We start from the raw sequence: 22,673 nt of genomic DNA on the forward strand, positions 1-22,673 counted from the left end.
TGGTATTTGAGGAGTATCAAAATTCCTTTGACCATGGTTCACTGACACAAAAAAGCATTGATAGCCATGCAGGCAATTCTTTTGCTGAGCAGGCTATGATGAATGCCTGTCACGCAGAGTGGTTTGGGGCTGTAGCCCAGGAAGACTTGTGTTCTAGAGAAGTGTCAGCTCTGGGAAAGTATCACACCTCTCCAGCATTTAAAGTAGGTGTAAAGGAATCTAATAACGGTTGAGCTGCACGGAAACCCAACCAGATCGAGTGAATTGGAGTCAATTAGATATACTGGGTTTTCTAAATGCACGACACGACAATCTGCTATGATGTCACTCTGGCGGCACATCCAATAAAAATCCACGTTGACTAATTATTTTTCTTTTCATTAGTAAGTTAGACCACAAGAACTTGTCCTATCTTTTTTTCTAAGCCAAAGTCATAAATATATAAAGCGTTGACACTGAATAGATTAAAATACAAAAATATTGATGGTTGGAAGCACTCGCAATGTGAAACGTTTTGTTCTCCGACCTCAATACATTGTTTTTCTACATACCATATAGATTTGTGAACCTTTGTTTTACATATAAATTATGAGTGATTTCACCAAACAATACTGTTCGTTATAGGGGTGTAACGTTTTGTTTCCTCTGTGTGTGTTTGAACGTATAACTTCTAAGACTGCAAAGGAAATTTGGTGGTTGAGCATCCTTAACTCAGTTTTAGATATATTAGATAAGGGCAGAATAGTGCAGTACATACCACCATCTCCCTTTTGAGATGGATTTCTGTAACAATTTAATGTATACATTTTTCAACTTTTAAAATGTATTTCTTTATTTAAAAGGTTTGCATGGCCACTGGTATCAGGCAAGCAGCTATGCATGTTATAACCTTTAAATACATATTATTTGAGATAAAAACCAAACTTCAGGCATCTCATACTGGACATTCGTCACTCTCATGGTTTGGAATTTAAATTGAGTCGGCTCCCTTTCCATAAACTTGGCAATCACAATAAGAGTTGAAAACATTAAGCTGGGGAAACAAAAACAAAGACATGACATCTGATTTCTGCAACAATTTTAAAGCACGCAGCCTCAGATGCAAATTTGAGTTCTCACCAATGCTACCTGTTTGATTGGATACAGCTTACATGTTTTAAATTTGAACACTAGGCAATCTTTCGGATATGTCCTTGGAGTTTTTTCTGCTGATCTTGCACACTCAATGTACTATTTAGTCAATACCTGTCCTATAATGAAATCTCAGCAGGATAGCAATCTGTTAAATTACTTTCTTTTTTCATGCATTCTATATATTGGCCAGTGTTTTCATGATTCTCAGTTAACAATTGCAGTTGTTTTATGTTGCATTCTTTAAAATGAAGTAAATGAATCTGGGGATTAGTCAAATTACGGATTGTAAATTGTCCCTAACTCATTGAATTATGGCAGAAGTTGAACGCTAGAGTACGGCTCTACAATGGATTCACGGTTTATGATTGTAGAAGGCCATGCTATACCTAGTCTGAAAACAAATGAGGAAGTTAGGAGGTGTGACCAGAAGCATCAATTATTTGCTACTCGAAGCCATTAGAAAAGCATGCAAAACTTTGCACATTTAAAGTGGCCTTTAACTCATTGTATTGTAATTGCATTATGTAGTGCGTACTACCCCATAACAGGCGTTGAAGCGCTTTTTCGGCGAGTAGCACGCTACTCCGGAACCCATAAAGGATTAGTGTTGAATTAGTATAGTGAAGTATGAAAGTAATTTGAGCGGTGGACATGTTAGTCAGTTATTTGGATTGAGAAGGGTAGCAGAGGGATAGAAGAGGGACAGATATATATATATATATATGGCACTCGTTACCCCTGCTGGGGTGTTGTAGCGCTTTTTTGGCAAGTAGCACGCTACTCCGGAACCCATAAAGGATTCGTGGTGAATTAGTATAGTGAAATATGAAAGTAATTTGAGTGGTGGATATTAGTCAGTTATTTGGATTGAGAATGATAGTGGAGGGATAGAAGAGGGAAAACTGTTTGCATTTATTTAGTGCTTGCTACCCCTAATAAGGTGTTGAAGCACGCTACTCTGGAACCCATAAAGGATTAGTGGTGAATTAGTATAATGAACTCATGCAACTTGACAACATTCTGTTGATCTATAGAAATATGTAATTTAAAGAAGCCTTTAAAAGCTCTTCAAATGTGGCACTGGATAACTGTATGAAGTTGAGCGTAGCCAAAAATGAATAGGGAATCAAGAAAGAATAGCTTTGTTCAAGAACAGTTTTTAAAAAATATAGTTGGGGTTAAAGCTAAGAGTTAAGTTAATGAAGTAGCTTATGTTTATGTCAATAGCTTTTGGAATTGATTGAGTAAGGGGTGGATGAAATAGTTAAACACAATAACTAGGCAAGGCAAATTTGGTGTCTTGCTTTTATTTCTTACGGGAAATTCTTATAATGAAAAGATGTATTTTTTACCTTACGACCATCTTAAGATGATGCAGCAAGAAAAGAAAAGAGCCCTCCTTTGGTAGGTTATTTCTTATGTCACGTGTCTGGACAGATCCACTGTGGCACTTCATGTGAAAGCCTGGGCCAAGTTGTTTGTATCAGTACATTTCAAATTGTTTCTGTTGGTAGTATTTGCCCAATTCCATGGAGTTAACAGGTAGACTGGGAAAATCAATGATAGCCAACGTATGACCTAAAGAAACATGGAACTTGTATTGAAAGGAATGCCCTGTTTGCATTGAAAGGCAGTTCTCTGCACTCCCAAATGTCACCACTCTTCAGGTGTCCATTGACTACAAACGTGCCGTCATAACATACAACCCGACTACTATCAACCAAGAGGCACTCAGAGCTATTGAAGCAATGTTGAAGGAAAAGTTCACAGTCAGTCTGAGCAAGAATGGATGAACATGATGCTCTCAGGAGAAGTTTTCCTGGCACTTTGCCCACATATAACCACAATGAACGATGCCAGACAGAAACACGTTAGTCATATTACACAGGATGGCATGCAACTCCTACAAAGAATCATATGAAGAGGTACTTGTGCCAAAAATGAGGGTTAAACCAGTGTGAGTTTCTCAGGCAACATAGCAATGTACCAACCCGCAATCTTTGAGAGATGTCCTAGATGTCATAGGTTTTAAAGCCTCCATTCCAGGTGGCGTAAGAGGACTCTGGAAGAAAACTGCAACTGGAAACTCAAAGCACCAAAACCACCCACGCACAGCGCCAGTCCTTCAAGAGTGGCTACTCCGTTATGAAACTTCCCTGCTGTGATTCTGCCAACATCTAAAAAATGCACTTTTTCAGACTGACTCAAAAGGGCAAATCACCTTTTCACTGTATATGTTCAACTGCTCCCTTTTCCATTTGTCTCCCCACTCTGCTCCTTCTGCTGTCGTCCCCCCTTTGGTCGATCTAGTCCAATGTTCTTGTTCCCATTTAGGGGCACTCACTGTTAGTCTCCGTACCATCCCCTCTCTCTAGTCCTGCTACTCCCGCTCCCTCTCATTCCCCATCTGCAGTTCTACCTCTGTTTCCTTGTACCCTCCATTGCATCCCGAGCCTCTTTTGCCCCCCATGCCCTTCTGCTGATTTCACACTGTTTATTATATGATGTAAGAACATAGAGTCACTCTTCTTGTTATACTGTGAGACCCCAATATATCTCTTGGCGTGTGAGCAAGATCATTTGTTAAACAGGTAGAATAATTATCTGGTTGGGTATTTTTACAGTGTGGAAAATACTGAAATAATGCACTTAACGCAACTTGACTTACAAGTGCCATGGTTGATGGGGACGCTGAACAGAAGCTTGGGACGTAAAAGGTCAATAGAGACCTTGAATTTTGTTAATGGCTGGAAGAGAAAGATGCCCATTGAGCACGCAGTACACACTAGGGACAAGGCAGTCAACTAATTTGTGGACATCTTAAAAACAGATTCCTCAAGAAACCCTTTAGGGGTGCAGGATTCAGCATAATTTACTAAAAATAAATCTAGTGGAAAACTTGAAAATCTAGGAGTTAGAGAAGGTATGGCACATGACTTGGGGCTACTTGGTAGCGATGAAGAGGCTTGACTGGTTATACTATCAGCATGACAAAGGCTGACCGGGCAGCAACCCGGCTTAGAAGAGTTTTTTCAGGTATCGTAGACTCCGAAGCAGTCTACCAACCCATTCATTTCACTAGGTCTTTCAAAGTACAACTGAAAGTAACTCCGAGGGTACAGGAAAAATGCAAATGGTGTGAATAACAACTAGTAACGTCAATGTGAATCTGTTAATCATGATGGTGATTTAGAGGAGTTAGCGAACTATAGTGGCAGACACTTATTACATTGTTAAGTGTTCAAGGCAATGGGAACTTATTGACAGTGTCGCATATTGTGGCACTGGACAACTATTGGCGCTAAAGGTGGGACCGCATTATCGTGGAATAGGAATGGTGAAAGGTGCTTCTTTTTCAGAAACACTTAAATGAATTTAAGAAATTTAGATCTTATGTCTCTCAGGACTATTAACCTGGATTTTGAAATATGTTCTGGGGTGAGAAATGTGTATAGTGATTTTACAATTGAATTATAACGGTGAAAGCCAAACATACTCAGTATCTTACCATATAACCACCCAAATCTTTTCTAATCTTGCTAGTTTTAGAAATCCACTCAATACATCAGCATTAGCCTTGCCATACACCTTTCACCATTCAACTGGAATCGTCATATGTTGCAAGTTTCTATTAATCCTCAAGCATGGTGGAATGTTATGAAAATTGGTGTAACCATTTACAAATATTCTATCATAGATTCGATTTTAATGTATTTTGCCCCAAAGCAGCTAAATAACGTCAGTTAGCCATTATATGTTTTTCATGGATTACCTCATCTTTGCTATACATTAATTCCATGATTCTCAATGGTTTCAGTGGCCTTAAACAACCTATAAAGCCGTCAATAGTCACAAAATGAAACAGGGTAATAAAACCCTGCTCCATTAGAAAAACAATTCACAAAAATAAAGTGTCATTTCATAATCCTTCAACAGTTAAACACGAACCATTGAACAGAAATCCAGGAGACTGAAGCAAATAGGATCAAATTAGGAAAATTGTAAAGTCTTAATAAAATGTTCTACCTACTTGACATGCAATGAGCATATTTATGAGTGTCCTCACTCAGGCTATTCCACAAAGTGGCAGGATGAAAACAATCTTTGACCACTACACACTTGAGGGGAAATCACCAAATGCCATTTATAATTGGAGACCATCAACCTGCTGGAGGGATAACAGACCACTAAAAAGGGCCTGGGAGAGGGCAGAGTGAAATTCATTACAACAAAGAAACTTCACCCCGAAAATCACTACCAACGACAGCCAGATAATATTCGAGGAGAAAACTCTTAAAATGTCCAAACAGTCAGATATAGTGTGAAGTGGAACTCACAAACGTTTTCACCAGTTCTGTCAGCTAAATCTGATTTAAAAGACAGTGACACTCCAACCATTGTAGCAGGAGAAATAGATGCTCTTGCACAGGAAAAGCCAGATAAAGATCTCTCATTGCTAAATTCTTTCCTCGTTGGCACGTAAAAAATGTCATCTCGGCACCATTAAGACCTAGCTAGTTGGCCCTCATACATGCAGCAGTTTCCTTCAAAGCAGTTGAAAGCAATCAGTATTACGGGATGGATCAACAGTATGTTGCAGACTCATCGGAGTATCATTGACGAAGATATTAAAATCCACACCAAGAGGTCTAAGTAGCATTGGTAGGGGATGGACACTCATTAAAACTTAGGTCTTCAATCTGTGGGGCATGATCCCCCCCCCCCCCCCCCCCCGGAGTCCTGGGAAGGGGGTCGCGCATTTCAAGGCCTAACTTCTGCCTGGAATACAACACTTGCTCTTCCTTTTGGACAAAGTCAACCCGATCGTTAAAATGCTTCAGCTGAAGTTAATTGAGTGTCATGTCCTGTAAAACGAAGAGGCCCTGCAGACAGGCAAACAATCCTTCAAATAAGCCTTCATGCCAGAGTGCCTGCTTGCTGAATGAAATGCAAATGTACGATAGAAGTTAATCTGCAAATGTAAAGGATGCTTGGGAGTGGTTCTGGGTTTAATTGCTCGAATCACTTCAAGTATGGGGTTGGCAAAGATGTGTTTTTTGTGTGGTGGTTAGCAACTGGGCTGTGAAGTGTGTGCTTCTAATGATAACTGTATTTACATGGCACCTAGTACCACTGATGAGGTGTTAAAGGGACAGTTATGCACAAAAATAAAAATGCATTACTTATGGCCTGATACATCCCCTCTTCGAGCAACACAGATGGCCAGGATGACATTTGTAGAAACTCAGTCACAATAAACCATCTCTCAGCCCTATAAACTTTGATTGATCTTTTAACCCGAGTTAAGTCGGGCTCTCCGAATGATTGTTGCCCACCCCCTATTCTTAGAGATATATTTGTAACACTTCCATACAGTATCCTCCCCTTTTTTAATGAATCTTTGACTAAAGGGGTAGTACCTAGGGCTTTTAAGGCTGCTACAGTAATCCCCTTCCTGAAAAAGCCCGGGGCAGATCCCCTCACCCTTTCCAACTATCGTCCCATATCTCTTCTTCCAGGCTTGTCTAAGAGGCCCATGTTACTACATGCCTATCCAAATTCATTGAAAACACAGAATACCTGGAGCCTAATCAAGCGGGCTTCAGGCTATTTCACTCCACGGAGGCGTTGGTCCTCGTCGTGTTGGACACGCTTAGAACTAACACAGATAGGGGAATTCCGCAGGCCCTGGTGCTCCTGGATCTGTCTGCAGCGTTCAACACGGTCGACCATAACATTCTGTTGAACCGTGTCGAACAAGCAGGGATCCAAGGAGCCGCCTATAATTGGCTAAAATAATTTTTGACAGGGAGAACGCAAGTGGTTCGCCTTGAGACTTTTACTGGTCCCAGACTGACTATATCTTGCGGCGTCCCACAGGGCTCGTCCCTTTCACCTCTATAGTTCAACCTCTAAGGCCTCTGCTGCTTTTCTCATTAAAAAATCGGAAGGTAACCATCTTTAACTATGCAGATGACCTCCAGCTGATTTTCTCCCTGGACTCCCCTGATGCTGCTGCTGAATTTCGGGCTACTATGCTCCATATTCAACAGTGGATGGATAATAATCACTTGAAGCTAAACCCAGGCAAAACAGAATTAGTCCTGCCTGGGAAGAGTAAGGATTACTGGGGCCCACATTTCTGGCCTACGGAACTAGGTCCACCCCTATTGCGTCACTGTCTGTAACGAGTCTAGGGGTAGTGATTGATGCTGATCTCTCACTTAGAGGACAGGTGGGCGTGGTGATTTCCACTAGCTGTTACCAGCTCCGTAAAATCAGAAAGATTGCTAATCTGTTAACCCACTCAGCTTTAATCCAGGTAGTAATAGCACTTGTTCTTTCCCGCCTGGATTTTTCAAATTCCCTCTACATCGGGTTGCCTCAGTGTTTACTGAAACGTCTGCAAATGGTGCAGAACCAGGGGGCAAGATTGATCTACAAACAGCCTAAATGGCACTCTGCTAGGGCCATGCTGATTCAGCTCCACTGGCTTCCAGTGGAGCAACGGGTGGCATTCAAGACTGGATGTTTAGCTTTCAAAGCACTGCATGGCAACAGTCCGCGGTTCATTTCGTCCATGATCAACAAGTATGCTCCTCGGCGAAACCTACGCTCTTCTCATCTTCATCTCTTATCTGTTCCGACTATAAAACTCAAACGTGTCGGAGGTCGCAGATTTTGCCACTTGGCACCTGTCTTTTGGAACTGCCTCCCAGTAACACTGAGAAATTGTGTCAACTTATTATGCTTCAGGAAAGCACTCAAAACCTGGCTATTTGAGTCGGTCTGATGTCACACTTGCGAAGCATGATTAGCGCCATGAAACCTCTGGTGATAGTACGCTTTATAAGCAATTGATAACATAACGTAACATAACATAACATATTACACAAATCTACATTTTGGAAGCTCCATTTTATCCTAAAACCCTTTGCGCATTTTGTAGCAGTCTTAATGCCATTGTGCCCTCGTGTTTGTCGTGTTGATAGGGGGATAGGAGATCATCAAAAGGCAAAATACCTCTCTTTGGAGGGAAGTGTCTAGGACGTATAAGTAAGCTAGTGTAAATATTCAAGCTCTGCAGCAACAGAGTACACAATAGCACTCCAAGCAGATAAATTAACAGATAATGCATAGGAAAATTGCCACAAAGAGACTTTCTAAAAGTACTGTTTCATTCACGACAAAAAATGTAACAGTTCACCAAAATACAGCATTTACTAAGACGGAATACAAATCAGTGCACACTCCTACAAAAAGCCCTAGTTTCAACTACTTGGGGCCTGATTAAGAGTTTGGCAGTGCAAGAGTGAGGCAGAAATCTACTGCCTCGCTCCGCCAAACTTGGCCGCCCGCCAGATTACGAGTTTTCTCATCTGATGGGCGGTCCTTTGGCACTCCCACAGCGGTGCCATTGAATAAGGCACCACAATGGGAATGCTAAAGCCTATTCCTGCAAGTCATCTACTGCTAGTTCATGCCATGCATGAAAGGGGGTGCATGTACACAGGGAAGGCACACCATGTGCCCTCTGCATGCATCCAAGGACTCAGAGACAACAGTTTGTTTCCTCTTAGCCAGAATTTCATGGTGTGAACACTGCCATGAAATCCTGGTGGTGAGGAAAACTTGTAATATGCTTGGCAGTGCCACAGCGGCACCACCACCATATTGCTCGCCTATGACTGCCGTGCCACAACCAGGGAACACGGTTCCCTGGAGGTTGCAGTGGTCCACTGGAGGTCCGACTGCCGTAGTTGTAATACGGCGGTCAGACCATTGGTACTATTTTTACAGGATAACGAGAAATTCAGAAGCACCAGTGCCTCACTGGGAATCCAATTCCACGGTGGCACAATGAGCTAAAAATACAAAATGTTGCTCATTTAAGGGACCCCCACATATTAATACTGCTTATTGTATCTACTGGTAACATGGTCGGCTAATAAGGGTTTCAACAGGAAGAACGTGCAACTGCAATGCTATTGATGGCAATCACTGTGATTTGAACAATTGCTCCACTGAATTTGGAAAAGTAGACAACTTTAGTTTTTGCTGGTTTAAGTAGTTGCGTGTTTGTGTCTGTTTTTAATTACGGTAATCTTCAGGTTCCTGGCTCAAGATTTCAAGAAAAACATCTTTAAGAAAATTCAAAATGGCACATTTATTTGGTCAATAGTTGCATGGTATCACTTCATGCAATCTAGGGTCCAAACGTGCATGGTGTCCCTTGTCACAAAATGATTCAAATTATGTCACTGAACTTGCTAGACAAAGGTGAAATCCAAAATACTATTTTGACCATAAACTGACTAAGTTCAAGGAGGAACGTGTGTGTGTGTGGGTTCATCTTGGTCTCATTGTGGTGATTTTGCTTGTTGGCGGCTAGGATATATGGGATTGTTGCTTTATACATTTCCCAGGATGCACACCAAACGTTCAGCACAAACGCAACTTTGTGTTCAGAGGATTACATGGTACATACTGAATGGAAAAGCCAGGCCACTCTTCTCAATCACTTGCAGGGCGTCCTCTCCTCGTTCGTGCATCATCTCAATGAAGGGCGGCGAGCATATCCTCTGGTCTGCAAGACACAAGGTACAAAAGGGATGCTGAGCATGTGATGTCCACAACTTCCAAAAATGGAGACAACCTTGGGCAAGGCAACTTACGATTTGCTCCCTAATGGCAGGGGCTGCAAGGTAAGCAGCAAGGCGAGTAGAACCCAAAGGATGAATTTACTCCTGGTTTGCGCTGTAGGATTATGTCCTAGCTAGGGAGTACACTATGTGGCATTTTTGCTTCAGCAGGTACTACTATGATTATAATTAAACAGTCTAAAGTAATCTTTGGGCACTAGTCTGTGGATGCAGACCAGCACAACATTCTGGGTAAATACAAGACAGATGGAATTACAAGGCATAGCTATTTTTAATTTACACTAACACATATCGCTAAAATAAACGTCATAATATTGGGACAATAATCAAACATAGACCAGTCACAGTACCACTCAGTGAATAGGGATATTGAAGTACTGGAAAGATACCACCACGGCTGAGCACACCATTCCCCCCCCCCACACACACAATAAAACGATACACTTGGTGTGAGCATCCCTGGTGCAGATGCAATAGGTTAAGGACCATTGGGCAATCTTCCCCTCAATCCAGTCCTAAATCTTCATCATGAATACCTTAAAAAAATATCAGCCGTTGACTGTCCATAAAGCGCAAGCATTCTAGCCAATTACACGATGTAAACAAATGCTTTTACTACTATATGGTGATTGACACAGTAGTATGCTTAAAAGCATGGATAACATTGGAAACACACAAAATTAGATAATAAAACGGAAAACTGTAAACTCACCTACTAATATTTATAATATTCTCAGATGTGTTTCTGATGCATGTTCCCATTTTTTAAAGTAACAATACTTCCTATACTCAGTCTCACTAGCATTCTCTAGCCCAGCATCAAAAATGCTAACGAGCATGTGGTGAGCCGCATCATGTGTTGTGCGCATGTCCCTTGTGTAGCCAGAGCCACTAGGCTTATAAATATGCCTGCTGTGTACAGGTTTCCAACAGCACGTTTACTTTGCTCCTCCTCCATTTTATTCAAGCCCTAGCACCCTACATCCACACAGTCATTCTGTAGGTCATGCTAGCTGGAGTGGGCTCAATGTCTCCTGGCAATGGGACTGGTGGGACTAATACTAAACGGACGAAAGGGCATTCTGATAGGCTGCACCTAGAGGAGGCGGAGAGCCAGGAGCAGGTCCTTTATTTCGCTGGTACACGTGTTATCCTTACCAGAGCACTCCACTTTATCTCCTCACATTGGGGGTCATGATGGGCTTTTCTTGTGTGTGAGAGAAAGTATCAGGGATGGACTGGCTTATAGGGCAATCTAGCCGTGCCCCTACGTCTGGTCCCACAGATCAGTGTATGGGCTATTGCTTTGGCTGTTAGTAGGCCTGTTTTATGGTCTGATGGCCCAGGTTTTACTGTGATTTTCTCCGATATTATTGCAAGCATTGACTGCAGCAAGAACAAATGTATTTAGTCTCCTATACCTTGAAAAACACCAATGCTCCCGGTCTTTTCAAGTTTAAAACAAGTAGGATTTGGAAACGAGGACCACTTTTTTATCCACCAATTCGTTAACGGAGTCACTTTTTATTTGGTACCAGAGTATTTTTTTCCCCAGTCCAACCGCAGACAGGATATTAGTTTAAATGCTAGATGCCAGTCTGCCTGTGCTCCTGAGGTGCGAGGGCAGGCTGCTGGGCCCCACGGTGGTGGCTACACAGTGAGCCCTACCTTTTCTTCAGGTCTAGACTTAGATGCCACCAACAGTTGAGCTTGTGTTTGTTCCTGGTTCGCAGGATCTGGTCTCGTCTTCTTTTTGGGTGCTGATTTTGCCACCATATCCCTTCTCTTTGCAAAGTGAGGCAGCTGCCGTTTGCTGTAAGGGTGCAGGGAGGACGGCTCTGCATCTGTGAAGTTCAAGTGGCAATGTGAGGGCAATCATACAAGGATGTAAGGAAAGAAGGGCGACTGAGTGCCGGTTTTCCAAGTGCGCAGCTAGCACTCTTTTATCAGCGTTAATGTACCTGTGACCATTTGCCCATTACTTTTCAACCTAGGCGGTTTGCAGCAGTACTTGCCTGGGGTCTTGAGGGGCAGTAAGCCTCATTGGATCCCATGACACTCTGAGGCCTGTGATGCCATAATGCCCAGGGACCTCCAGGACCTGGCACAGACCCTCCCAGGCTGAATCCATCACCCCCTGTATGCCACTTGTTGGCATACAGGCCCTGGCCCGCCTCGCCAGTCATTACACAGCAATACTTGACAGTAGTTGTATAGTTAGGAAGAGACTGCCTCAATCTGGAACCACCTTCTACTGCCCTGCTCACGTAATACGGTGTAGCGGGTGCTGGGTGCATGTCTATACTTGAGCTTCTCAATGGGACAGCAACGATTTACAGTATATCAAACCACGAGCAGAAAAGATCCATAACTTTATAATATATGTGTCTCTTTACTAGGGCAGTGTAATATAGCACCATTTTGGTTGAAGTAGAATATGGTTTCAGCCACAGCTGATCAGAATTATCATGCACCTGATTACAGGTGCAGTGTTAACAAAGAGGTGTGATGGGCCCAGTGCACCCCAATTAGGACTGGCTCATACGGGTGAACCAAGGTAAAGGAGTGGGGTTTTCCTCGCTTGCAGAAGAGTTAATGGGTAAATCAGCCAATCACCTCACTTATCCCAGTCAGAATTAGATAATAAAATGAACTTTAATTGACAGGCCAGTTAACTGAGAGAGAGAGCACTGACCAGTTAATAGGTAGTCATGGTATAACAATGTATTAAAAGTAATATTATTTGTGCCTTTCACATATATTTTGGTCCTCTTCACTACACAGAACTTTTTATTTTTAATGTGCTCAACCGTTTCCCAAAGGCGACACTCTTGCTCTTTAATGAAGAAATAATGCAAAGAGCTTTGAACATTACCATGTAATGGACCCTGCTGGTCAGCCACCCCCGCCTCCCCCTCCCCTCCCAGTACTCGCGAGAGGTTGTTAGCATTAAAGGGGCTACCCTAGGTAGAGAAAAATAGTTCTGTTAGCCCAGCTCAGCATCACTAACAATCGCCAACAACGGGCATTCTGGAATGTTCCTCCGTTCGATTAGGTGTGCTTGGGTTTTCAGACGTACTGTGACGTCATTCACTGGACGGCCCTTTAACCGCAGTGTTTATTTTCGGGCGGGACAGTACCCCTCTTAGGCATTTCTGTTTCCCGAATGTTCTCGCTTATGTTATACTGTGTTCCTCCCAGCCTGGCAACAATGCCAGATCAACATTGGGTTGCTAGCCTCATCTCCTGCTCACACGCACATTAATAAAAACACAGGGCTGCAGCTTCGGAGCCATGGCAAAGCCTGCAGACCCGTAACCCGTCCCGACTACAAACATTTCTTCTCCTCAGTAAATTACGTGCCTGAGAGACGTTAATCCGCCAGACTAGCTGCCAGGAACTATTCCTTACATGGCCATGGATGGTACAATTCGAATCGCAGTAGAAAGTCATCTATTTACCCTGCTTACTGCTGGTTGTGACTACCTTCTGGTTAATGTAATGGCCAGAAAAAAACTCCTCTCGGACACTCACTGACGCACTACTTCGGTCTTTTCAATGTTTAAACACTACTGCACATCCCAGTGTTAGTGTCCAGTTACCTACAGTTAGTGTTAGGAATGAATGTGATAGTGCTTTAAATGGGCCGGTACTCAACAGTACGGAGTACCGGCACTTTTCAGTTTTCTTCCCCCAGTACTGGGAACTTCTTTTTGGGCAAGCAGAGTACTGGCACTCCCAAAAACAGCAGGGGCCTGAAGTAAGGGTGCGTGTAGCGCCAAAAACTACTGAAAATGACCCTTTCCGATAAAGCGCGTTTATGTGCCGCCTTGACAGGCAACAGGTTGTGCATTCCTGCGCTGGGGTGCTCCTACAAGGTTAAGTTAGGTTCTAATTGGCTTGGAAACAATACTGAGGATGTGTCCAGAGCCGCTGACAGTGGAACTGGAGAACCAGGTTCGAATCCCGACGTCGGCTCATCATCCTGTGATTCTGGGCAACTCACTTAACTAACGGTGCCTTAAAAAGATACGCTTTAATGCAAATGTTCCGATTATCATTTAAAGCCTAGGGATGTCCATGGCCCAATTTGCGAAATATCAAACTGCCAAAAATTAGGCCCTGCACGTATGACATAGAAGCTGATGCTTGCCAGGTCTTCTAATGTACATGTTAGGAGCGGAGTGTTCGTTGACCTGGCTGAGTAAGGAGGTAGTGAGCTGAGACACAGAACACAAAGAGGACTGCAGCCACATGTATTTAAAAAAAAAAAAGTAAGGTTGCCTCAAATGCGTTCTTGAATTTTCTTGAATGTATGCGTTTGTGCCTATGCCCGCTGTCACATGACCACATATAGTGGCAGAGCTGGAAGAGACACGCTGGCACTTTCTCCCTCACATGCCAATTCCAGAAGAAGGATTAGAATGTGGGTCTCATGGTGACAGTTTACAACTATTGAGACTACACCCTCACAACAGTGCTACATCTTTAACTTTTTGTTGGGCTACACTATGTTTGATTGAATGGTTCAAAGTTCACCAACCTCTGATCCACTCCTAAAAATGGTGGCTATTGTTAAATGCCTGGTTCATACCCACGCCCCCCAGACACGCCTCTAACTGCCCACCCAGTCTAATTAGTGAGTACCGCCACTTCTAATTTCCCATTAAAGCACTGGTGATAGCTGAAAATGTTCTACCGAACCGGGCCAAAAAACGGTAGTACTTTATAACAGAAGAGCTGTCTCTTTTACAGAAGCCAACGACCCTATTCACCGAGCCACCTTGGTGGCTTATCACAAGTGCCTTCACTGAATGAGAAGCACTGCGCATTAGGCAGCTGGGTGCAGGGGACAAACCCTTCCTTCTTCGGCTGCAAATAACTTCCCTACCCACTCTCTACTGAGTGGGACTGGCGGCCGTGACATCCCTTTCGTGGCGCCACCGGCACTCACTCACCCACTTTTCTCAAACACGGATCTTGTGTTCTGGGGGTGGTAGCATAAGAGCCCCAGGACTACAGAAGGAGGCCCTCTTTACCCTGCTGCCTCCCCCAGACTTGAACCTCCTCTTGAGAGTTGTCCTGCCTACTTTGTCCCCATTTTTAGGTCAGCTCAATGTCTGGTTGCGAAAGACCTGTTGTAAACATGCAGGGTCCTGTAGCCCATTGTTTAAAATTGGATGGCTGTACAGTCACTCATTTGCTTGCCTTTTTATTCCATGGCATTCCTAGTCCCATCATGGGCTTGTCACTCTCCCGGAGGATAGCCTCTACCATCCCTTTGATTGGCTGTCTAGAATCCTTCTATTGCTCACTTTTAGAGAACTTTTTTCCCTTTCGGTTATGTGCTTCATGTCAATGGAAGTGCTTATCATCTCTTTCCCTCTTGTGCTTCCCACTCCCAAATGCCCAAGCCCCAGGCATTCTGTGTTGCTCTCTCACATGTATGCTCCGCTTTCTCTTGTGTACTTCTAAATGGCCCTCGTGCACAGTGTTGCTCTCCCTCATGTGCTTCTCCCTCACCCCTGTTCTGCCCTCATCCGTGTTTGCCTTGTCCCCGTCCTCCGTGTAGCTCTGATGCTCTGATGCTGCTCACTCTCTCGTGTTCTTCTCACCCCGTGCTCTGTTGCTCTTTTTCTTATGCAGTGCTTTCCCCCACATCCCCACTCATCCTACTAGTCCCTCTTTTATTTTGTTTCATTTTGCCTTGTATTACAAATGTATTAATTTTTTTAGTCATCTAAGATGCGTCCGCCATTTTGGATCGGTAAATAAAAAAAGTAAATCAAGTTGCATCCACATAAGCGTTGTGACTCATGAGCATTCATGGGTCATCAAACATGCACATGCCAGCTGAGTACGCAACCAGCAGCCTTTGCTTTAAAAAAATGTTTTTAATTTGTTTGCTGATGATGCACCATCATTTGGAAAAAGCATCTAGCTAAGGTCCCAACTTTGTACAGCATTGCCTGCCACATGTGGCAAAGCCAAAAGGTCCCAAAGGCAAGATCTACTGGCCTTGCAAACACTTGTTTAATTTGTTTGACTTCATGTTATCTTAGCACATGTTTAATTTCGTGTTTTCTTATGAATGTGTAATATTTACAAAGTTATGTTTTTTTTGTCGGAAACCATTTAAATGTCACAATTTCATTATGTAAAAACTGTGATGATCACAAGGGCATTTCTTCCTGGTTTTTGGGCTCACAATTGAGCTCGTTTTTCATTCCGGCTCTGGTGCCCTTCGCACTGGCCATCGGTCTGCTAAAGCACTTTGCAAATTCTCGAAAGCATGAGAATGCCTATGGATAGATAGAGATTTTATTGTATAGTTAATAAAAACCATTACAAAAGAATAAAAACATCGGTTAAAAACTGATCAGTATACATTCCTGATTGAACTTGGCAACATTAAAGAGCAAAATTAAGTCAAAAGTGTCCAGTGCCAAGTGAATTTATTTATACATTGTCCGTTAACTAGTTGTGGGGTGGTGAGTTAAAATCGAATTCATCCACTGTATCCATTGACTGGCTGGGGAGAATGGTAGATGCAACTTCTTGCATGGCTACACGGAGTAAGATCTATTCTTAGTTTTCAATTTTGTGCAGGGACACCCCTTTTGCATTCCGACTTCATGACAAATTTAATGAATCTGCAGATGAATTGCGGATCCGCTGCACTCAGGATTTGCATAGTAGCGGAGCGACAGGTACGTATTCCATACTCAATGAACTTTGCCTTTAACCAGTACCGTCGTTCCTGAGCCAGTGCGGGGCAGATGCAAAGTAGGTGGATGAAGTCTTGTTTTGAGTTGCCACATAGGTCACACTCCTTAGTGTCAGGTTTCCTCCAGTCTGGTATATCAGCGTTTGTCGGCAGATTTCCAATCCTTAAGCTGAGGTATTTTGATTTGATATATGGAGAGAAAGAAAACCCGAAATAGGCTGCAGGTTTGAGGACCTTGTATGATTGAATTGTCATCCATGCGTGAGCTCGGTGACTGAAGATCAATTTGTCATTGATCAGCGAATGCCTGTTTGCAACCTTTTTAACAGCTAGTTTAAATGATGGTACCGGTAGCTTAATTTGCCACAGCGATGCAAGTTCAGTAATGTCAAGGGACTGTTTTAAATACTTGGCATACTGGGAATTCGGGTTGTTTTGCATTGCTTCCCACGTGGCAAGGTTGATTTCTGTTTCCCTGTTCATCCATATATTATACCAGAATGTAATGGTCTCATACTTTTTTTTTGGAGTTCTTGAGTTTGTAGGCCAAACTCCAGTCGGACCTGCGCAGGTGAGGCATTGGGCGGTAATGTGAAAACCCGCTTATAGACCCTAATTTGAATTTTGTCAAGGAGCTGTGCACTTCTGCCATGATGTAACACACTGCCATAGCCTATTGTAGGGAGCAGCTTGGCCTTGATGACTGTCAAAAGTGGATTACAATGGGGACCTTTTAGCTGCTTGGAGATGTTTTTTAATGCATACAACAGGGCTGTTCCCTTTTTTTCAATGACATCAAAGTGCAAAGAAAAGTTAAGGCGTCTGTCCAGCTGTATTCCCAAGTACTTATAATTGTCCACTATTTCTAGCTTCTTGTCATCTATGATAAAAACTGGAAATGTGTTACGCCGACGTGTCCGTATCATAATCTTTGTTTTTGACTATTTATTTCGAGACGATTGCGTTTTGTGTATTCTGCCAGACCATCCAGGAGGCGTTGCAGACCTATTTTTGTCTGACTTAAAAGCACCACGTCATCGGCATAGGAGAGATGTGTCAGGAGTAATGCTCCTAGCCTCGGCGGATGGGCGTTGATCCCGTCCAACCTTGTAGTTAAGTCTGCCATGAACAGATTAAAAAGGTGGGGGGCCAAGACGCAACCCTGTTTTAGTCCGTCAAATGTGTTGATCTTCCGTGTTAGACAGTGCCCATTAGCTATCTTTACCTGCATCCAGGTATCAGTATATAAGTCCATTATGGGATTCAGAATTGCATCCGGCAGGACCTGCTGCTTTAGTTTGCACCATAATAATTGACGGCTGACACGGTCAAACGCCGCCTTGAAATCAACAAAACAGGAGTACAATGCTTGGTGGTTTTGTATACTCTTTTCAGCAATTAAACTCAGTGCCATGGCATTAGCCATAGTGCCTGTACCCCTACGAAACCCAGTCTTGTTTTTCGGAATCTTCTTGTTATCCTCAGACCATTTTAGAAGGTCAATTAGCACCAAAGATGCATAGTATTTAGCTTCGGCATCGATAAGTGCTATAAGACGATAATTGGATGGATTTTTACGGTCTCCTCCTTTATAGATCGGATTTATGATCGCCCCTCTCCAGCTTTCTGGGAGACGACTCGTGTTATTTATTGATCTAAATAAGGTGTTTAACTTGCCTGCCCAAAATTCAGGGTCCTCCTTGTAGATTGCCTGGGGGATACCATTTGGTCCTGGAGCACAGTCTTTCCTGCTTCTCTTAATTATTTTCAATGTTTCAAATTCCGCATCTGTACTGGATGTCTGATTTCCACACGGTTGATTAACATTCAGGTTCTTAAATTTTGTCGCTGCTGGAGTCCTTGGTTCCAGTGTTTTTAGTGTGTTATTGGATATTGTTGTGGGTGCCACCGATGGGTTAACTGAGAAGATGTCCAGTAAATGTTGAATCCATGCTTTTTCCTGACACAGGTCGTGCTTATTGTTTGTCCAGATCTATTTAATGAATTTACCTGTGCCCAAAATGCTCTTGAGTCGGATTTGTTTGCGTTGTATAATAACTTAGTCCAGAATTCTGTGTATTGAGTTCTTTTTTCAATCCAAAGTAGTTTTTTATATTGTTTCCCGATTGATCGTACTGTTTGCCAGACGTGAGAGTTTGAACTGTGGCCCTTTGTTTGCCTCATACACTTCCGCAGGCGCCTTCTTAAGGATAGTATGGTCTTGCTAAACTGACCCCCTTTCTTTAGGTTGGATTTATTGCTCAAATTGACTAGTTTTTGGTAGCTTATTCAAACAAGCATTGGAAATGCAATAGGTCTCGCATTAGAAAAGTTGGAGTTATTGGTCTTGTAAATGACATATTTTATTTATTTGTTGGTTTTTAAAATTGCTAAATTGATGGCTTTGTCATTTGCAATGCCAATAGTTATAACTTTCGCGAATGTGACACCTATAGCATTTGGAATGCAACATGTTTTGTATTTACGTGACTTAGATGGCAGCTCTGGTCGTTAGGCCACATCTCTAGAGAGCAGGAGAGTGCAGCAGGGGAGAGAAGCACAGCAATGCAATAGGTCTCGCATTAGGAAAGTTTGAGCTATTGGTATTGTAAAGGACACATTTTTTATTTATGTGCTTGTTTTGAAAATAGCGAAATTAATAGCTTTGTTATTTACAATGCCAATAGTTTTATCTTTCGCAAATGTGACACCTATTGTAACACAATATGTGTTGTGAGGGTGAGTGAGGGTGAGGGTGAGGGGTTGAGGGTGAGGGGTTGAGGGTGAGTGAGGGTGAGGGGTTGAGGGTGAGTGGTTGAGGGTTGGTGAGGGGTTGAGGGTGAGTGAGGGTGAGGGGTTGAGGGTGAGTGAGGGTGAGGGGTTGAGGGTGAGTGAGGGTGAGGGGTTGAGGGTGAGTGAGGGTGAGGGGTTGAGGGTGAGTGAGGATGAGGGTGAGGGGTTGAGGGTGAGTGAGGGTGAGTGAGTGAGGGTGAGGGGTTGAGGGTGAGTGAGGGTGAGGGTGAGTGAGGGTGAGTGAGGGTGAGGGGTTGAGGGTGAGTGAGGGTGAGGGTGAGTGAGGGTGAGGGTGAGTGAGGGGTTGAGGGTGAGTGAGGGGTTGAGGGTGAGTGAGGGTGAGTGAGGGTGAGGGTGAATGAGGGTGAGTGAGGGTGAGGGTGAGTGAGGGTGAGGGGTTGAGGGTGAGTGAGGGTGAGTGAGGGTGAGTGAGGGTGAGTGAGGGTGAGTGAGGGTGAGGGGTTGAGGGTGAGTGAGGGTGAGTGAGGGTGAGGGGTTGAGGGTGAGTGAGGGAGAGTGAGGGTGAGGGGTTGAGGGTGAGTGAGGGTGAGGGTGAGGGGTTGAGGGTGAGTGAGGGTGAGGGGTTGAGGGTGAGTGAGGGTGAGTGAGGGTGAGGGTGAGTGAGTGTGAGGGTGAGGGGTTGAGGGTGGGTGAGGGTGAGGGGTTGAGGGTGGGTGAGGGTGAGTGAGGGTGAGGGGTTGAGGGTGAGTGTGAGGGTGAGGGGTTGAGGGTGGGTGAGTGGTGAGGGTGAGGGGGGGGGTGTTGAGGGTGAGTGTGAGGGTGAGGGGTTGAGGGTGAGTGAGGGGTGAGGGTGAGGGGGTGAGGGTGAGTGAGGGGTTGAGGGTGAGGGGGTGAGGGGGTGAGGGTGAGGGGGGTGAGGGTGAGTGAGGGGTTGAGGGTGAGGGGTTGAGGGTGAGCGGTGAGGGGTGAGGGTGAGGGGTTGAGGGTGAGGGGTTGAGGGTGAGGGGTTGAGGGTGGGTGAGGGTGAGGGGTTGAGGGTGAGGTGAGGGGGTGAGGGTGAGGGTGAGTGAGGGGTTGAGGGGAGGGGGGAGGGTGAGGGGATGAGGGTGAGGGGGTGAGGGTGAGGGGGTGAGGGTGGGTGAGGGGTTGAGGGTGAGGCGGTGAGGGGTTGAGGGTGAGGGGTTGAGGGTGAGGGGGTGAGGGTGGGTGAGGGGTTGAGGGTGAGGGGGTGAGGGGGTGAGGGTGCGGGGTTGAGGGTGAGGGGGTGAGGGGGTGAGGGTGGGGGGGGGTGAGGGAGGGTGCGGGGTTGAGGGTGAGGGGGTGAGGGGTTGAGGGTGCGGGGTTGAGGGTGAGGGGGTGAGGGGTTGAGGGTGAGGGGTTGAGGGTGAGGGGTTGAGGGTGAGGGGTTGAGGGTGAGGGTGAGGGGTTGAGGGTGGGTGAGGGTGAGTGAGGGTGAGGGTGAGAGGGTGAGGGGTTGAGGGTGGGTGAGGGTGAGTGAGGGTGAGGGTGAGAGGGTGAGGGGTTGAGGGTGAGTGAGGGTGAGTGAGGGTGAGGGGTTGAGGGTGAGTGAGGGTGAGGGGTTGAGGGTGAGTGAGGGTGAGGGGTGAGTGAGGGTGAGGGTGAGTGAGGGTGGGTGAGGGTGAGGGGTTTGAGGGTGGGTGAGGGTGAGTGAGGGTGAGGGGTTGAGGGTGAGGGTGAGAGGTTGAGGGTGGGTGAGGGGTTGAGGGGTGAGGGGTTGAGGGTGGGTGAGGGTGAGGGGTTGAGGGTGGGTGAGGGGTTGAGGGTGGGTGAGGGTGAGGGGTTGAGGGTGGGTGAGGGTGAGGGGTTGAGGGTGGGTGAGGGTGAGGGTTGAGGGTGGGTGAGGGGTTGAGGGTGAGGGGTTGAGGGTGAGGGGTGAGGGTGAGGGGGTGAGGGGTGAGGGTGCGGGTTGAGGGTGAGGGGTTGAGGGTAAGGGGTGAGGGTGAGGGGTTGAGGGTGAGGGGTTGAGGGTGAGGGGTTGAGGGTGAGGGGTTGAGGGTTGAGGGTGCGGGGGTGAGGGTTGAGGGTGCGGGGGTGAGGGTTGAGGGGCGGGGTGAGGGGTGAGGGTGAGGGGTGAGGGTGAGGGGGTGAGGGGTTGAGGGTGAGGGGTTGAGGGTGATAGGGTGGAGTGAGGGGTTGAGGGTGAGGGGGTGAGGGTGAGGGGGTGAGGGGTGAGGGGTGAGGGGGTGAGGGGGTGAGGGTGAGGGGTTGAGGGTGAGGGTGAGGGGTTGAGGGTGCGGGGTTGAGGGTGAGGGGTGAGGGGTTGAGGGTGCGGGGTGAGGCGGTGAGGGGTTGAGGGTGAGGGGTTGAGGGTGGGTGAGGGTGAGGGGTTGAGGGTGGGTGAGGGTGAGTGAGGGTGAGGGTGAGGGGTGAGGGTGAGTGTGAGGGTGAGGGGTTGAGGGTGGGTGAGTGGTTGAGGGTGAGGGGTTGAGGGTGGTTGAGGGTGAGGGTTGAGGGTGGGTGAGGGTGAGGGGTTGAGGGTGGGTGAGGGTGAGGGGTTGAGGGTGGTGGAGGGTGAGGGGTTGAGGGTGGGTGAGGGTGAGGGGTTGAGGGTGAGTGAGGGTGAGGGGTTGAGGGTGAGTGTGAGGGGTTGAGGGTGAGTGAGTGTGAGGGTGAGGGGGTGAGGGGTTGAGGGTGAGTGAGGGTGAGGGGGTGAGGGTGAGGGTGAGTGAGGGGTTGAGGGTGAGGGGCGGAGGGTTGAGGGTGTGGGGTGAGGGTGTGGGGTGAGGGGGTGAGGGTGAGGGGGTGAGGGTGAGGGTTGAGGGTGAGGGGTTGAGGGTGAGGGGTTGAGGGTGAGGGGTTGAGGGTGAGGGGTTGAGGGTGAGGGGTTGAGGGTGAGGGGGTGAGGGTGAGGGGGTGAGGGTGAGGTGGGGGTTGAGGGTGAGTGAGGGGTGTGGGGTGGGCGGGTGAGGGTGAGGGGTTGGAGGGTGGGGTGAGGGGTGAGGGGTTGAGGGTGAGGGGTTGAGGGTGAGGGTGAGGGGTGAGGGTGCGGGCTGAGGGTGAGGGGTGAGGGGTTGAGGGTGAGGGGTTGAGGGTGAGGGGGTGAGGGTTGAGGGTGAGGGGGTGAGGGTGAGGGGTTGAGGGTGGGTGAGGGTGAGAGGGTGAGGGTGAGGAGGGGTTGAGGGTGAGGGGTTGAGGGTGCGGGGTGAGGGTGAGGGGTTCAGTGGGTGAGGGTGAGTGAGGGTGAGAGGGTGAGGGGTTGAGGGTGAGAGGTTGAGGGTGGGTGAGGGGTTGAGGGTGAGGGGTGAGGGTGGGTGAGGGTGAGGGGTTGAGGGTGGGTGAGGGTGAGGGGTTGAGGGTGGGGGGTGAGGGGGTGAGGGGTTGAGGGTGGGGGTGGGGTGAGGGGGTTGAGGGTGAGGGTGGGTGAGGGTTGAGGG

General features: G+C 46.2%; 1 protein-coding gene across 3 annotated transcripts in view; it reads right to left on the reverse strand.

Annotated features, from left to right (window-relative positions):
- ITPK1 (inositol-tetrakisphosphate 1-kinase) overlaps positions 1-22,673 on the reverse strand; it is a 603,720-nt gene that overhangs the window by 72,894 nt on the left and 508,153 nt on the right. For all 3 annotated transcript variants that reach the window (XM_078660084.1, XM_078660082.1, XM_078660083.1), the window contains one exon: positions 9,623-9,721. In XM_078660084.1, the coding sequence (XP_078516210.1) occupies positions 9,623-9,721 (99 nt within the window). The remainder of the gene's footprint in view (positions 1-9,622; positions 9,722-22,673) is intronic.

This window comes from Lissotriton helveticus, chromosome 9, assembly GCF_964261635.1.
Source record: "Lissotriton helveticus chromosome 9, aLisHel1.1, whole genome shotgun sequence".
In the NCBI taxonomy this organism is placed as follows: domain Eukaryota; kingdom Metazoa; phylum Chordata; class Amphibia; order Caudata; family Salamandridae; genus Lissotriton; species Lissotriton helveticus.